Raw genomic sequence first — 18,034 nt, 5'->3', positions numbered from 1 at the left:
CACACTGCCGAGCTTGGTGGCCTCTGCCCGCCCCCGCTGTTAAACTGCTACCGGGTGGTTCTCTTGTTCTAATTTTTAAGTCAGGGCTGAACATTTTCCATCCTGGACTTGTGTTGTCAACTCTCTGAGAACCATTTGTGAAAAAGGGAGGCATTGGTCACATCCTAATGGCCTGGCCACACAGTACTGACACCCCACACCTGCCCAGGACCGAGGGGAAGCATTGGCTCACCAGTGTGGGCTGCTGGGTGATTGAGTAAGGCAGGCCAGCAAAGTCACTGGAATCCTCCCTAACACACCAGCCATGCTGAGGCCACTGCACCCTGGGCTAGGGGCTTCCCAGGGTCGGGGTTTCTGCCCTGGCCTTAGCTCTGGCCTGGGCATCATTCCACCCAGAGGTGATGGCAGGGGTGTATTTCCAGAACTTTCTTTGTTTACTGTCTGCCATTTCCTACCTTACCTGAAGGTTCGGGGTCTCTGTGACTCTCTCTACTGGCTGTTGTCACCAGAGTGACCTCTAAATTGAGCTTGTCTAATGCCCAAGTCACACGTCATGAGGACAGACTGCACCACTTTCCATAAAACTCTGGACAGAATACATGTGGAGCCCCTGATTTAATCCTCACAAAAACCTTGTTGGATCAGTGTAATGATTATCAATCCCATCTTACAGATGAGGAAACTGAGGCTTAGAAAGGTTAATGGCTCACCCGCCACAGTGCTAGTAAATGGCAAAGCTGGGACTTGATCATGTGGAGAGGTAGGGGTGAGGGTTTTTATCCTTCACAGTGTGCTCAGGAGGATGAACTCACCCTGCCTTCATGAGGACCCGCCGGCTCAGGGCACTGGTGCGGAAGGCAGTCTCTAGAAAACAGTTGTCTAGTGCTACAGTGTGTTGGTGCTGATTTCAGTGACGCTAGGGAGACTTGTGCTGCTAAGCGACAGCCTGGCTTCCCTCCACCTGGGCAGCTCCAGCCTTCTGCTCAGCAGGGCCGTGGAGGCCATTCTAGGTCACAAGCTTCAGAACCTGAGTGGCTGCCTGAGACACACCGGCGTCTGCCTCAGCCTACAGCTCTGGGTTGTCAGTGACCCAAGCCTGGGCCTAACTCGTGCTCCTTGCTGCAAAAGAGACCTAGTTGCTGTGAGCCTTCCAGAACCTTCTGGAACCTTCTAGAACCTTGCCAATGCCTGTGGGACCACAGAGGGAGGAGGCACTAGGGCTGTACAAAATATGAGGGCTCCTCAGCGCCTAATTCCTAATTCTGCTTACCTCAGCCTTGGCCTTACGCCTTTCACGAAGCCCTTTTTGTGACTTTCTTCCACAGTGGGCTCTTCCTTCCGGAAGTTTCTGTGGTGGCTGCCATCTTTACCCCACAGGGGCTGCCTGGACTCCATCCTGCTTCTTCCTTATCTCCACAACTGCAGTCCTGAAGGACTGAGGAGGGTCTCTCTTCTGTTTTCCCCATGAGGCTGGCACCTAGTTGGGGCTTCTGTGAATACTTGTTCAACAGGAGAGGGGCTGGTGAGAGACAGAGCGAGAGGAGCTCATGGTGTTTCTGTTTAAGAACGAAAGAAAATGGCGTCCTCCAGGCGCCCACCCGTTGCCGTGGACGGCAAGTACGCTGGTCTCCAGGAGGTGGCTCCTGCCGCTCAGAGCTGGAGCTCTTTTGTGGATTGACCAAGGAACCTGGGTGAGAATTCGGTTAGAGATAAGGGACATTTGAAATGTGCGTGCAGGAGCCAGGGGGTGGGGACCTCGAAGTTATAATGCTGTTAGCCCTGGGCCCCCACGGCAGTGCGTGTGGCAGAGGCCTGAGACTTCGGGGACGGGGTGGGGTCGGGGGGGGGCTGATATCAGAGGGGTCTGGAGGTGCGACAAAGTCTGAAGCATGTTGTGTCTTCTTTAAATGTGTCAGTGATCTCGGGCTGCGTGATCGTAGCTGTAGCATGAGTGACCGCCCCTTCCGCCTCGGGCTGAGCACATGTGGGGCTTGTTTGGGCTGGAGCTGGTGAGGTCACCGCGCAGCTGCCGTGTGTGAAGTCTCAGCCAGGGCATCCTCCTCCTTGGCAGACACGGTGGGTAACAAGCACGGTACCTGTGCCCCCAGCGACCTGCTGTGATACCACAGGCAAGACATTGACCTGTGTCATTGCAAGTTTAGTAGCGTGAGATTGCTCAACAGAGTCGAGTGTGTGCTTCAGGTGCAAGTCAGCCAATGCACTCACCACTGCTTCAGGGAGAGGGCCCTGGCCTGGCCTCACAGTCAAGGTTCTGGGAGCTGGTGGCTGGGAGCAGTTCCTTCCTGTCTCTCAAGGGTGTTGGGTGTCCAGAACTGGCGTTGAAGCTAGGCCTGGCGTTGGGCGTGTGTCTGTAATCCCAGCGCTTGGGAGGCTGAGGCAGTAGGATTGCCATGAGTTCGAGGTCAGTCTGGCCTATGTAGTGAGTTCAAGACCAACCAGAACTATTTGGTAAGACCCTGTCCCAAAACAAAGCAAAACAAAACAACCAGAATTGGCACTGAAAGATGAAAAAGTTGGTACCCTTTAGGGGAAAGGTTAGGGATTTTTGTTCCTTCTGATTAAATCAAGCCATTAGGTCTTAATGATTCCAAGTGTCGTTGTAACCTGGGTGTCTGGCTACCTTGGTAAATACTGGTGCTCTCCGGCAACCCAGAGGCGGGGGAGCTGTCGGCCCCCTGCCAGCCTCAGGAGCTGCTGGTCGGTTACAGTGAAAAGAACACTTGGACCAGATTTGCCAAATCCCTGCAGAGGGTTTGTGCGCAGGCCCCACCTGTTCTGTGGGTCAGAGGAAGTCTCACCGCTGCCGTTGAGCAGATTCACTCCATGCAGGAGTGTGTGTGTTTGCGGTGTTGGGGATCCAAGCCAGGGCCTTGCAGTGCCAGGCAAGCTCTCCCACTGAGCTGTGCCCGCTGCCCCAAAGCATTCTTTGAATGGTCCCCTGAGGGGGAGGATGTGGGACAATGCCTGTGGGCCTCGAGGGCTGCAGCTGGGGAGGCCACCGGGCGGCTGGGCCCTCCAGCTGGCTGTGCCACCGCTCATTCCGCCGTGAAGCAGCTGCCTAGCGAGGGTGTTGGCGGGCAGAGTGGGCCTCCCTGGCTCGGCTTCAAATCGCAGTGTGTCAGAAGCTACCGAGCTGCCCAGCCTGGACACAAAAGTGTCGCCCTGCCTGCGCCCCACTTGCTGAGGTAGATCCCAGTCGCCGATCCCCGGAAGTCCTGTTCTGTGCCTGCTGTCCCATCCTCCTGCTTCCCAGTGAGACTTGGGTGAGGCTGGGGAAGCCAGGAGCCGAGCACTCGGTCAGGGACCCCTCTTGTGTCAGTGTTATTTAGGGGTTGCATCTAGATGTCCCCCCAAAGCTTCATGCACTCAGAGGTGGGGAGTTTCGAAGGTGGCTGGGTTAGTGCGCGTGAATGCGGACTAGGGTGTGATGCTGGGATTAAGGGTGTGGATGCCGGGTGGCAGCAGTCGGTAGGTTTGTAGCCTGGGCGGAAATAAAGGAATAGAAAGAAGGCAGGCTTGCTGATGCTGCTTGCTGGTTTGCTGCTTCGTGCCTGCTCTGCCGTGGACCACTTCGCCTCTGCGATGCCCCTCTGCCATAACACCGTGCTTTGAAGCCAGCCAGCTGTGGACTGAAACCTCTACAAACTGCGAGCCAAGATAAACCTCTCCTCCTTTCACTTCAGGTGTCAGGTATTGTGTCCCAGTGGCGAGAAAAGTGGCTAAGATAGTCAGCACCTCACCAGTCTGCTGCCCTGGTCCCTGGCTCCCCGACGCACAGACCTTGTTGCCCAGGCTGCAAGCTTTGAGGACAGAGATGATAATAGCACCTAATAAGGGGGCAAGGGGACAGATAAAGTCTTGGTGAAGCGGCGTGTCAACTCTAGGGCAGCTGCTGTCGGCCTCCTCCACACCCTCTGCAGGTTCCCTGCAGGCCAGGAGACAGGGCTGCAGGGTCCCGTTGGTGTTAGGGTAGTGGCCGTGTGGTTGTTTGCTGCAAGGCTTTGCCCTGGATTGTAAGCTTGGCACACAGCACTTGACTCGGGCTTGTGGCCAAAGATGGCTTAGGGTTTGGCAAGGACTTGTGCCGGGTTCCTGGTGCTGGGAACCTGAGCCAGGTCTGTTACCCGTGCTTTTACCCAAGCGTGCTCCTGGTTCTCGTCCTCTCTGCCACCTACACAGCACCAGCAGTACTGCGCATGGCTTGAGATTTTCCTGCCACATTTACCTTGTCATTTTGCAATTCTCTGAAGTCACTTTTTTTTCTTTTGGTTTTTTTTTTTTTTTTTGAGATGGTCTCCCTATGCAGCCCAGGCTGGCCTTGAGCTCACACTGTAGCCCAGGCTGGCCTCGAACTTGTAGTGATCCTCCTGCCTCAGCCTCCCGAGTGCTGGGATTACAGGGGTGTGCCACCACGCCCGGCTTTTGGAGTCACTTTGCTGTGTAATTTCATAATACCACACCACTCCATCAGAGTACTTGACAGTTTCCCATCATTACATGATATACTGCAACTCAGAGAGTGTGAACGTATTCTTAGTTTTAATTACAGAATAAGCCTGAGCCATGGGGAGCGGGGAGAAGATGCAAATAAGCAAAAAGAAATAAAGGAAAGAGGGAGGGCACCTGTGTGTGCGGCACCAGCACGGAGCTGGGCCTTCAGTCCTGGTGTGGTGACTGCTCTGTTCTCCAGCTTTGCTGACTCAGCCTCTGAGCCTCGGTTTCCCTATTGACCAAATAGCCCTGTGCTTCTTTACCTGCTCTGCAGACTAAGATAGCACGTGCAATGCACTCAGCACTGGAGAGACACCCAGGGCACCCACTCCTGGGAAGGGGCTGGGTAGCACCGTATGGGGGCCAGGGAGGGACCCTTGGGGTGGGTGGGGCTTCAGGAATGGAGGCCTACAGAGTCTCAGGGCTCTGCTTGGGGCCCCAGGGGCCCACTCAGCCTGTGCTTGCAAAGCATGACTGGGCCAGGGCCTTCCGGGCTGGGTCCCACGCTGACGAGGCGCTCACTGGCCAGTGTGGAGCTCATGAAGCTGGTTTCTAGGTTTTGCCACTGAACGATGGTTTTCAGGCTTTGCTAGTCTCTTCTGGGCGTTGTCTTTTAAGAGAGCTGACTCCCACCCTCTAAGGAGGGAAGGTGAGCAAGCTCAGGACCTGAAGGGGAAACACAGACCACCTAAGCATGGTGGAGTCTCTGGGAGCAACTAAATGCCCGCGAAGCCAGCGACCCTATTTGTGGCTGGAAGCAGGCTGGCCAGAGCTCAGATCTCTGTGCTTCCCGGCCTCTGGTGAGTGACACGAGGACCGGAGACATGGACCTGCTGGCTGTCAGAACTGCGGAAAGTCCTTCCTGGATGCTTGTCTGAGTGCAGCAAACTTCCAGATCCTTTGGATTGTGGCACCCACTTCCCTGGCATTTCCAGCTTTTCCAAGCAAAACGAATTTGGCTTTTTTTCTCTCGGGCTTGTTTGTATGCTTTGGAATAAAGCACACAGAAAATAAAATAAGCCCAGCTTGCCCAGCAAAGCTAACTCCAGAACCAGCAATGGAAAATATTGAGTTTGGCTGGACCTCAGGCTGGCCACTTGTGTCCGGGCGCGGGGGACCGGCCGCAAGATGTCGGCCTTCCACTCATCAGCTTTTTGCTAAGCCTGGCATTTACACTAGCACTGCCCTCTGCTTCCAGAATAATCCCGCATATCCCAAGCTGATGCTTATTTTTTGTCCGAATGCTTGTTCATCCGTTATCCCAGCAGTGGCCCTGGGAGGTGCGCAAAGCGAGCGTGTCTGCCAGGTTTGTTTTTGAAGAGGAAGGACAGAGGCACGGAGAAATGACTGAGCCGTGGCCCAGACCTGGGCTGTGGTCACAGTGTTAGCGCTTGGGCCTGGGAGGGACCTTGAGGTACATCCTGTGCTCAGGCTACAGACTAGAAAACAGAGGAGCACAGAGCAATCCAGCTCCAAGCGACATTCTCAGGCAATCAGATGTTTGTGGCAGCCGGAACGGGGACCAGACCTCAGTGTGCCTGGTTCCTAGAGACCCCTCCGCCCCACCCCTTACCCCTCCAAATGCACCATCAGAGGCTGCTTGTTACCCTTCTGGGCTGAAATTATCCTTAGGAAAAGCCACAAAATTCCAAGCCCTTTAGAAGTCCCAGACCCTTACATAGTGGCCTCTTTGCCCTTGAACTTTGGTAGACACCAATGCAACACCATTTGTTACCTCTCCATGTGGCCTTCCCGGGTACATCGTCCACATCCACCCTTCCTTGCCTTTCACGGCCGCCAGCCTTACCTGGACAACAGATCTGCCCGCTAAATCTTATCCTTTACATGACAGCATCTCAGAAGAATCCTCCTCCACTGGAATACTTTTTGTGATGGGTCACTTACTCTCTTTTGAAGCCACTCCTCCACTGCTGAGAAGCTCAAGTCGTCGGCAAGTTTAATTTAATAACGAACATTGCAGGGTCCTGAAATGGGGGCCCCCTACTTTTTCTTCCCAGCCAGCTTGCAGACCCCTTAGAGCATTATTGGAAGGGTACCAGGAATTTGTTTTAATCTGGAGAGGAAGATACAGAAATGCCTGTGAGAAAGTAAGAAATTTTTCTACTCACAGGTCCCCAGAGGCAGGCGGCAGAGCACAGCACACAAGGCCGCAGAGGGCAGCGCTAGGGCTGGGCAGGAAGTGGAGGGAACCAGGAGAAAAGGTGGGTGGGAAGCTTCACTCTGGCTCCCCCGGGAAGGAGCAGGCGAGGCAGGGTGAGCGGGCACGGGACCTGGCAGCTGAAATAGTTTTGGTGTGCTCTGGGGTATCAGCAAGGTCCCTGCTGTGAGGTACCTGTTCTGGCATGATTAGGACATGGGGAAGTGGCCGGGGTGCCACCGAGGAGGCGGGTGGAGGGAGCTGTGGGTCTGTGGTGTGCACCAGAGAGTTCAAGCTCCCAGGTGAGTCGTGTTCCCTCTCTAGGAATCGGCTACCTGGGAGGGACAGTCCCCCGGGCTCAGCAAGGTCCCGGCTATCACAGCATCAGAAGACAATAAATAAAGGGCAAGCTTAATACTGGCCAAGGCCTTGCTGCCTTCCGGGGGTCTGTGGTTGTCCGGTTGGAGCTGAGCAGCCAGTGTTAACGGGGCTTCCGCCAGCGGAGCCGTGCGGGAGGCCGTAGCCATCGCTGTGGCAGAGGAAAGGCTGAGTTCTTTGTGCTCCGAGGACAGGGAATTTCAAAGAGCCCAGATCTCAGAAGTCCGCCGCCTTTGCGTGAGTTAAGTGGGGACGTGTGGGGGGGCTGTGCAGCCGGAGGACCTGGAGCCAGGCACCTCAGCTGCCGCATCACGGCCTGAGCTCCTGCCTCCATCCACTCAGCCCCTGCCGCCTGTCTTTTTAAAGCCGGGCTCAGCCCTCCCTCCCGCTGCTGCCTGTGCGTACGCTCCGAGATGCCTCCCGCAGCCCCGACACAGGTGGTAATGACAGTTTGCTGCAGTCCCGTCAGCGAGGGGATCTGCCCGGGCTCTGCCTGCGTTTGGAACAACAAACCAGCTCCAGCCAACCGGACTGTCGCCTGCGCCGTTTCAGGCCAGCTCGTGCTGTCTGCCAGCCGCTTGTTGCGCTGCCGTGGGGACTGGGAACACGCCCAGCCCCGGTCCCAATCTGTTGCAGACGTGCAGCAGCCGTGGCTCTGGAGAGCGGCCGAACCCTAGAAACTGCCTGTGCTGAGGGGCTGGGAAACCCCTCTCGGGTGGGCCTTTGGGGGAAGGCAGCCGGATTTGTCAGAGCCGAGAGAGCTGCGTGTCTCCTGTCACTCGCGTCCCTGCCATCCGGCATCTCAGAGCCCGGCGTCCGGGAAGAGGAGACCTCGGGACCCCGCGGGCTGAGTAAGCAGACCTTCCCTGCTGGATGCTAGGTGCATGGCGGGCGTCCGCCCCGTGTGTGGCTGTTTCCTCTGATGATGCTTTGTCTCTTCTGTATGCAAGACTGATGCGGAATTGTTGCTTTGCTCCCCAGGAGCCCCTTAGTAAATTAAACACCCTGAGGCTGAACAGTGTCCCTCCTCCCCTTCAGAGCTGTATGGTTTCTCCTTACATAACTTTTTCTCGGGGACTTACAGAGAATCACTAGTGAAGGCAGTGTGGGGGGGTGTGTTCACCCCTCTTCTTCTACAGAGCTGCCTCCTCCCCCAACAAGCTGCCGGGGTGGGGGCGCGGCAGAGGGTCCTGAACGAGGGGTCTCCTCCCCATCTCTCTCTCCCCTTCCTTGCAGTTCCCTCTGCCAAGCCAAAATCTTACCAGAGTTGGCATTCTGCTGTCTCTCCTTTCCTTTTCCTGAGTCATCATTCATTCAATTGGCCTTGGATGGAAAATGCTGGGGACGACGTGGGGGGCTTTGGGATCTGGCCCGCGGTCCCCTGGGACTTTCTTGCCCACAGACACGCTGGCCAGCAGGCCGGTCTCCTGCTGGCAGGTGGCACTCTCAGAAGCTGACTTGTTGCTCGCGTACCTTGTGGGGAAGACTCTGAGGAAGCAGAGAGGAAGGCAGAGCAGGGTGGGGAGGGCAGAGGTGCGGGGGCGCACCTCCATGCGGGCTGGGGGCAGGCGAGCAGGGGCTGAGAGCCCGGGCCCTCGCCTCCAGGAACTCAGCGGGCACACGCTGAGACAGGAGCTGGGAAGACCCAGAGAGCCAGGGTGACTGCTGCACCCTCTCCACATGGGTGCTGGGCCCCTGGAGCAAGCCACTGTCACTTTGTTTATTTTTTATTGACTTACAGTCCCTGGCCCCAAGCCATCCGAGCCATGTCTGTAAAGAACCTCAGCGTAGTCTCGAGCCTTAGCCCTGGGGACTAGGGTCGCCCCGTGGGAATAGGAAGCTTGATACCACGCTCCAAATTTGCAGTCTGGATGGGCAGAAAGGGTGATATTGCACAATTCAAGAAACGCGAGCTGGTAGGGAGTGGAGCGCAGAGTGGCACTGCAGGCTGTAAGCAGCAGAGCAGTTGGGCTCCTTGGTGGAGGAGGCCCAGGCTCTGCAGGCACCCGTCAGGCCTGGGGCCACACCGTGACACAGGCAGAGGCTGGTGGGAGGGCAGAGCGGCCCAAGCATGAGTTGAAGAGGATCTCAGTGTGTTAGGTGCGCACAGGTAAGACTCATGCAAGAGGGGGAGAGAGAGAAAGGAGGGTACGACAGATATGTCCTGGGCTGGGTCAGGGTCTTGGGCCCACAAATCCGTGGGCCAGGCTCGGAGTGGTTCGTTTTACTGACTCAAAGAGGTCTCTAGGGGCTTCTCTTCTTTCTAGCTGCCCCTCAGCTTGCATGGGGACATCCAAGGCGGAGATGAGTCAAGGCGAGGTGTTTGGGTTGGTTTGGCTTTGTTTGGTCCAACATTAGGCCTTGAGAGAAGAGAGAACTTCTTCTACAGAAGAAGAAACTGACGGTTAAAAGATTCAATTTGCTCCGTGAACAGAATGGAAAACCTAGAGTATTTACGGTCCTTCTTTGGGCTGGCACCGGCCCCGGAAATGCACGTCCCCCACTCAGCTTCTGGCTGCAGCTCAGCTGGGGATGGATGGCTTTCTCTCCCAAACTATAGAGCTTGTTCCTGCCTTCAAAGTTGCAAGTCTCTTGTCCCACACGTGCAAGGAGACCGCCTTGCCTATCCCCCATCGAGCAAACCCTCCACCAGCCGTGCTCAGCCCGTGGGTTAATCTAGGTTAATGTGTGTTTATTTCAGCACATGCATTATTTTGTATGAAGTTGTGTTCGGTTCGTTCTTTCAGGTCAATTCAATCGATAGCCCCTAGCAGTCAGCTGGGGTCATCACTTCTTAAAGGGTTCATCTCCTTTTCCCTGTCGCCCCTTAAACTGCTATGAGCTGGATGTGTTTCCTATTTCAGTAAATATTTTTTGACTACGTAGGTAGGAGGCGCTGGGCTCCAGCCCTGGCAGTTTCATGGATGTTGATCATGTCATTCTCATGACAATCCTGGGAGGTTGTCCTTGTCTTACACGAGGAAGCTAGGGCTCTCTGAACTTGAATAGTGTGCCAGACGTAGCACAGACAGGAGGGGGCAAGCTGGGGTTCAAACCCAGGCCCTGACCACTCCACAGGTGTCCCTTTGGCTTCTCTGTGTGGGCCTCAATGTCTGGCACTGAAAATGCACATCTCCCTTCTCGCCGTCAGCGTGGTGTCAGTAATAACCTGGGTTGGCCCTGCGAGTGGCTCTGGAAGACCTCGAGTGTGACTTGTCCACAACTCTTGGCGCTTGGGCAGCAGTAGCAGAGACCACTGACGCATCAACTCTCTGTGCTTTTCAGCTCTACCAGGTCACGTGTCCTTGCTCCTCGCGTGACCTGGGGCTGAGAACTCTGAAAGGGATTGACAGTGAGACCGTGGGACTCGAACCTCATGTGGGTGGCAGAAGAGTATATTTGAGTCATTAGCTCCCAAGGCCCAAGAGCTTGGCAAAGGTCCCTCTCGACCTAGCACCCTTTGGCTGGGGACTTGGGACTCTGTGTTGTATCTGTCACACAGCAGCTGGGGGCCACGCACAAGTTATTTCACTTCCTTGAACCGCTCTTTTCTCTTAAGATAGGGACAACAGTTCCTGCCTCACAGGTTGGTGTGAAGATCAGCTCACCGGTGGCCATTGCCGGCACAGGCAGAAGCTCGGTAAACAGCCAGCCTTGTTCTTCAGGCCGGTGCTCACATTGATGTGGCCCCTTGGAGCCCGGCAGGGCCAGGCAAACACCTCCCATAGCAGTGCCTTGAATGGACTCGGTTTTCGGTGAATTCTGGGGGTCTTTCCACCTTGATTCCCCATCAGCAACTCAGGTGAGGCTTTGGGTACCACTGGGTTCCCTTAGTTCCTGGCCCTTTGGCCCACCTGTTTCCCAGGGCTCCTTTCGCCCAGCGTACCTGTCCCACAATCGTGTTAATCTCACCGGTCATCTGCTGTCCCATTGTGTTTCTGCTTCTCTGACCTTCTCTCCAAGGCCACGGTGGCTTCTCATGTCATGATCTTTCTTGGATCAGAAATTCCCTTCTTGATTCCCTTTGGCACTCTCACCCCAAACCATAACCTGGGGGGGTGCATAAAAAAGACCAGAAGAAAAACAAAGCCAGGCTCAGGTTTCTGTTTGGATTTTCCTTTGCAGGCGAGGTATGTGGTGGCATTTTATTGTCTAATGTCTGCTCTTCAGGGAGACAGCCATCTGCCTGGTAATCATGACCTAAGCTTGTTAGTCACTCCCAAGCAAGGGCTTTGCTGGGCAGATTCCAATAAATAAGACACCAGACACTTGGAGGCTGTGGAACAAGAGCCACCCTGGGGCGCCCTCCCTTAAAGCCTTCCCTGCCCGGCTCTTGCAGCAAACAAGGAGCTTTTCCAAGGTGGGTTTTCAGGTATCTGCCACCCCCAGTAAAGAATGCTTGGCTTGGGCTCCCCCTACCCCCAGGATTAGCTCTTCCATTAGGGAATCTGCATGTCTCATGGGGTGGGGAGAGTTTGCGTCTTCATACAGAGCAGGAATGACAGCTTTTCAGCCCTGGGAGACCAATATGAGAAGCCAGCTTCCTGTACTGAGGGCGAGTGGGAGACCTGGGCTGCAGGTGCCCTCCAGACCCACCAGGTGTAGCATCATGGAGGCCGGGATTTGGGGCTGAGACCTGTGTGATTCCTGTCGCAGAGCTCAGAGGGCACCGCCAGGATCCTAGCTACTGAGTTCATCCAGCAGTGGGGCAGGTGGGTCGGTGGGCAGGGGCAGCTCTGGGCTAAAGATTCATCCCTTTTGCCTGGAGCCCTGTACCTCTGCTGGGCTCCGCCCTTCGTGCCAGGCCAGGACCTGAGCCCATCACTTCCCAGGACCCAGCCAAGCCTAGCTCTGAGCTGGCTGCAGGCATCTGTCACCACCCACTCGCTCTGAGTCATCCCACACTTATCTGCTCAAATCACACAGCCTTGAAATGCGCTTACCAGTTGGTCTTCCAGCCTGTGCTCTGGGGGGCGGCTTGGAAGGAAGGATGGCGGGAGGGAGGGAGGGCGAAGAGGAGAACTGGCGCTTCCCTGGCCTGGCAGCGGCCTGAGAACCCCTTCGCTCTGTTCAGGTCCCTGAGGGTCATCTTGGGGGGCTCCTCTGGACCCCTCAGTGTCACCAGCTGCCACCCCGCAGCTCTCCATGGCCACTTGGAGCCAGGGTGCTGGGCCACGCCATCTGGGGCTGCATTTCCAAGGGTCTCTGTTTTTTCTTGTCATTTCTCCTCTTCCCTACCAAAGCCCTCCTGGGTCTATGAGCACTGTTCCCCCGCTGTCTCCGGAGGAGGGGGAAAGATGTCAGCGGCACACAGACCCCGAGTGTCCAGGTGCACCTGGCGCCTGTGCCATCAGATGTCCCCTGATCCCTCCCCCCGTCCCCAAGCCCGCTGAGTGGGCATCTCGCAGGGCTCTAAGCGCTGTCTGTGTGGGAGAGGAGCCTTCTCCTCCCTCCTGCCAGCATCTCTAGAGAAGATGACTGTGGACCTTCTTGTCCAGCAGTTCCCACTGGATCACCTTCCCCAGCTCCGCTCCTGAAGACAGATAAGGAAAGCGTTGTGCAATTGCCGAAAACTCCAGAGGGTATTTTTGGATAGATGCGAATGCCTAGGTGCTGAGGTAGATCCCGAGACCAGTCTGAGAGCTGCCCGCTTCCCCGCGTCTGCCCGCTCGCTGCCAAAACCAGCGCACAGCTCGATCAGGTGCACTTGGCAGCGGAAGGAGCCCAAATCCCTCAGCCCTGTCGCCGGAGGCGCTTCAGGGTCTCAGCTCCCGCCCCTCTGACCACGCCTGGAGCACCAGTGTGTAAGAATTCCAGGTGTGTGACGTGAGATCAGCCAGCGACTCTCCACGCCCCGCACATTTAAATATCCAGTCTTCTGGGGGCTTGGTGGTCCCTATACTTTTTTTTTTCTTTTTTTTTTGTGGTCCCTATACTTCTGACTGGAATAGAAGGAAAGGGTCTGGTTTCCAGGGAGATGGCAGTGGGGGAACATGCCTTCAGCCTCTTCCCTAGCCTATGGCCTGACAATAAGTCTAGGGTCCCCACTACCATGCTCCCCAAACTGGCCTCACGCAAACACTTTTTCTTGTTTGACCGTCTCCACCTGTCTCAGTTACTTCCCTCATTGCAGGGATTAAGTACCCGACACTCACACCTCAAGGAGGGAAGGTTTATGTTTGTTCATGTTTCAGTCCATAGTCAGCCGGCTTCAAGGCAGGACGGCATGGCAGAGGGGCCTGGCGGAGGATCGCTGCTCACATCGTGGTGGGAAGGAAGCAGAGTCAGGGAGGAGCTGGGAAGGAGATGTAACCTTCCAGGCCAGGCCCCCAGGGACCACCCCTGCTGACCAGACCCCACCTCCTAAGAGCAAGTCAGCTATAAGCCCCATAACCTGGTCACCTCCCAAACGCCTGCCTGTGAGTGCATGAGGCTCTCGGGGGACACCTAGATCTAAACCTTGGCATCCCCATCCAAGTTCACCTTGTCCCTGTCCAAGGCCTCGAGGGTCTTCGGAGATTAGCTAATCTAATAAGCTGTCCACGCAGAGAAGGGTTCTGTGTGCTGGGCTCGGGGTTACCTTTGATATATTACCTTTGCCGAATAAGAGGTCTACTAAGAGGGAACACGAGTGCCGTACCTATGTGGGTTTGTCACCCCGCACACCTGTCACCCCCTCATCCTCCCCAGCTCTGTCGCACCTGTGCTTGCACACTGGGTTCTGGCAGGGAGGGGGAAAGGGACAAAACTGTCTGATTCGTGTAACAAGCCGTCGTGCTTTGGCACCAAGAGGCGAACTAAACTGGAGGATTTGGCTAGATGATAAAATGTAACTCTCACCCACGGTACCGCCGCTTCCGGGAAATTCTACTCTCGTTGCATGAAAGGGGCATGCAGTATCCCCGGATTAGAAGGGTGGACACTTCCCCATACTTCTGCAGATTGCTGGATTCTCTTTCCCCCACCCCATGCATGTGTTGATGGCTAAGTGCTCACTTTCTGATCAGCTTCATGGAGGTATAATTTGCGTACGATAAAATGTACCCATTATTTTGGGTATAGAGTTGTGATACGTGTACACAGTCATGTGACCACTACACCTCCTGATATAAAACGTCTCCATCACCCCCAAAAGGTCCCGGTGTCCCTTTACAGTCAATCCCCACCTCCTGCTCCACCTGAAGACCCCTGAGGGTGGTTGGGGGTCTACAGTTCACCTTCATGTACTTGACATGCAGCTCGATCCCAGACACTAGCATGGATCCCTAGTGAGTGTGTAAAATAAGTATGTCAGTAGCCCTAGCATATTTTTAAAATCCCCCCAAGACTCCTGTTTCCTCCCAGGCATCCTAACCTTGCACAAGCATTTGTTAATCATTTCATTTAGTAGCTCCTGATACCAGCCTTCCTGATCAGCAGTAGATAATCAGTGGGCCAGAGTTGATAAGACTCCAGCGAGAGCACAGTCTTGCTGTCTGTTCTCTTCCCTGGCAGTCACAGGCAAACGTGCAGCTTCTTCTCCACCCTGTGAAAGACAGAAAACTAGAAGAGCTTCCACTGTACTGTTTGTTCCCGTTCTCCCTAGACCAGAAGTCACCACCCTGCGTCAGGCTCCGTCTCCCTCCCTCCTTCCCTCCCTTCTCCCCTTCCTTCCTTCCTTTTCTTTTTGCCTGTCTTCTTTCTTTCATTCTTTCTGCAATAAATAAGGTCAGCGCTTGGGGAATTTAAGAGCTCACCAAAGGGTTTCTCAGTTTACAGGGACGTTTTTGTCCCTAACTTGGTCACCAAGCGTTCCTTGTGTGCTCTTGTCCTCCCTCTCTGAACTTAATCCTCACTGCTTTATTCCTATGAATTCCAACATCCTACCCACATGTACGTTATGATCAACTAATGCACCACCTATAAAAACATGCCTTCCCCTAACACTAGCTTTATGCATGTAACACATCTCTATACTCATCGTACTATCACACACCACCCCTCAAATAGTATAAGAAATATGTCTGAAAAAAGAGTTGCTTTGATAAAGCAAAGCAGTGTATGTTTGGAATGAGTTTTGGCGGGTATTTAGGCATGGTTGAATCAACATCTCTAATCAGAGCTCCGAGAAACAAGAGTCTATCATCTAACCCCTGGGCCCAGTGATAATAGCATCTTGCCCCTAAAGCCAGCCAAGCACTTTAAGGTAATAACTGGCATTTTTCAAATGCTCCCCATGCATCACAGTAATTCTTTATACTTTAACTCAGATATGTTTTTGTTTAGACACTCCTATATAGTAACTTATTTCCTGATAGGAACTCCTGTGGTTCTCCCTCTAGCGATCAGAAAACAGAGATAGTTAAGTAACTTTCACAAGGTGACCTCACATTCTGGTCAGCTACTGCTGCGTAACAAGCCACCCGCAAGGAGAAACATGATTTGGGGCTCTCGCTTGTGCTGAGGGGTGACCTGGCTCAGCTGAGCAGCTGTCACAGGGGGCTCCAAATGCTTTTTCTGTCAGACAGTGGTGGCCGCTGGAGCACTGTAAAGACCCCGTCCTTCTTGTGTCTGGTTCCTGGACTGCCGGTGTGGCTTCTCCTGCACAAACTCTCCACATGGCTAGCTTGCGCTTCCCTGTAACACGGGTCTCAGGGAAGTAAGATTGTTAGCGTGATGTGGGGACCCTGCAAGGCTCCTGATCACCTGGCCGTGGGCATCAAGTGATACTACTTCTGCTGCATTCCTGTAGGTCCCAACAGCCCAACCCAAGGGCTGCTGCTTAGACTCAACCTTGCAACAGGAGACAGCAGTGTATACGGGAAGAAAAGGCATTCATGGTGGCTGTCTGCGTGGCAACCTACTACCCAGGGCCAATATGTAAATTCACTTTTACTACTTCACTGGCAACTTTTCAGCTTTGACCCCAAGCCATAGTGAGGAGCCATCATGACGCAGACGGGCAGACACACCATTGAACAACTCCTGACATTGGTTCTGTTCTATTTTATTGAAAACAACAGCTATTTGGCTTGAGTTGATTTCACAACCCATGCCTTACCTGGAGTTTCAGAAACACTGTCCCATAAGATTCTGCCTTTTGAGCTGCTCTGTACCATGACAAAACACCAAGCCACATAGAGCAGATGCAAATTTGGGTCACGCGGATGCCATTTCTTACCAGTAGTATTAGCCACTTTCTTATTGCTGGGATAAAATACCTGACACCTGCAGCTGAAAGGAGAGCGTTATTCTGTTTGCTTGTTTGTTTTTGTCTTTCTGAGACAGGGTCTCACTATGTAGTTCAGGCTGGCCTTGAGTTCACTTTGTAGCGCTGGCTGGTCTCGAACTCTCAATGATCCTCTTGCCTCAGCCTCTGGAGTGCTGGGATTATAGGTGTGTGCCACCACGCCTGGCCTGAGAGGGTTATTCTGGTTCACGGTTTCAGAGGGTTCAATCCATGGTCAGCTGGCTCCAAGGCAGGAGCAATATGGTAGAAAGGCCTGGTGGAGGACAGCTGCTCAGCTGATTGCAGCCAGGAAACAAAGAGAAAAGGATAAGAACTGGGGACATAAATACACCCTTCCAGGACAGACCCCCTACAGACCCTCCTGTTCCACCCAGGCCCCACATGCAGCTGTGAATGCATCAGTAGATTAACCCACGGGTGAGTATGGTACCCCCAAAACAAATACCTTCCAAAAGCCCCATCTCTAAATACAGGAGACTTTTAGGGAATAGTTTAGTCTAAACCATAATACCAGTCCTGCACAAATCCAGAAGTTTGACACTATAATCTGTTGGTAAGGCTGTAGGGAAATAACCCCTACTCTGTACCATGGTGAGGAAAGCAAAGTGGCCCAGCCCTGAAGAAGGCGAGGGTAGTAACTGCCTGGAATCACAAACGTGTTGCCCTTGAGGCAGTCACCACACTGGGAACATGTCCTGGAACTGTGAGGTTGGTACAGCTCGCATTGCAGCATCAGTTACCTGTGATGGCCAAAGGCTGAAGTCAGCCTGTGTGTCAGTAGCTTTCCTTTTGCTGGGACAAAATACCTAGTTCCTGAAACTCAGAGAGGTTCACTTTGGCTCACGGATTCAGAGGTTTCTGTCCATGGTTGTTGGCTCCAAGGCAGAAAGGACCTGGCAGAGGGCAGCTGCTTACCTCAGGAAGCAGAGAGAGAAAGAGGAGTGGGGGATAAGGGCACCCCCTTCCAAGTCACACCCCTAGTGACAGCCACCAACCAGGGCCGCCTCCTAACAGCACATGCAGCCATGAACTCACCAATGGGTGGACCCGCTGGTGAGTAGAGCACCCTCCAAACACGTGAGACCTTGAGGAGACTCCTAGACCTAAGCCATAACAGCCTGTGTCACCCAAGCGCAGCTGGTTATGCTAGGGTGTTCCATGCAAAGGCATTACCACAGACCAAACCAACAAACAGGAATCTCTTGTGCTGATGTTGGAAGAACCCCTCGATACGTAAAACGATAAGCACACGGAGCAGAATATGTGATCCTTTTGTATTAGAACGAGGGAACACACTCGATCTGTATTTACAGAAAGACGCCCTAGCTGGATAAGTAACTAAAAGTCGATCCTTTGGGGATGTTGCAGGGATGGGTCCAGGGCAAGAGAAAGGCCGTTCAAGGATATATCATTTTGTTCTGGCTTTTCAGTCTCATATGTGCTACTTTCTTATAAATCAGCTGGATAACGGAGCTCTTGCTTCAGCATATTCATAATCTATACAGAGGTAAAATTTATACTCATTGCAAATGTATGGGTAAATGGTTTAAAATTTTCAGGTATGGAAATGCAGTGGGGTGAGAGATCATTTCCACCTGGATGTTTCAGAAAAGTCAATGTAAATTTGCAGGAGTTAAAACAGCTCTGGTGCCAGGCATGGTGGCACATGCCTGTAATCCCAGCACTCGGGAGGCTGAGGCAGGAGTATCGCCACAAGTTCAAGGCCAACCTGGGCTACGTAGTGAGTTTAAGGCTGG

The 18,034-nt window shown here is 54.0% G+C and overlaps 1 protein-coding gene across 1 annotated transcript in view; it reads left to right on the top strand.

The window, feature by feature from the left end:
• Positions 1-1,532: 1,532 nt before the first annotated feature.
• Prkag2 (protein kinase, AMP-activated, gamma 2 non-catalytic subunit) overlaps positions 1,533-18,034 on the top strand; it is a gene marked incomplete in the record, with an annotated part of 196,287 nt that continues 179,785 nt past the window's right edge. Inside the window, 1 exon segment of the mRNA XM_013504627.1 lies at positions 1,533-1,664. Within this exon segment, the coding sequence (XP_013360081.1) occupies positions 1,548-1,664 (117 nt within the window).

The sequence above is a fragment of the Chinchilla lanigera genome, unplaced genomic scaffold (assembly GCF_000276665.1).
Source record: "Chinchilla lanigera isolate Chin_1 unplaced genomic scaffold, ChiLan1.0 scaffold00090, whole genome shotgun sequence".
Lineage (NCBI taxonomy): Eukaryota > Metazoa > Chordata > Mammalia > Rodentia > Chinchillidae > Chinchilla > Chinchilla lanigera.
This window is presented reverse-complemented; position numbering and strand designations above follow the sequence as displayed.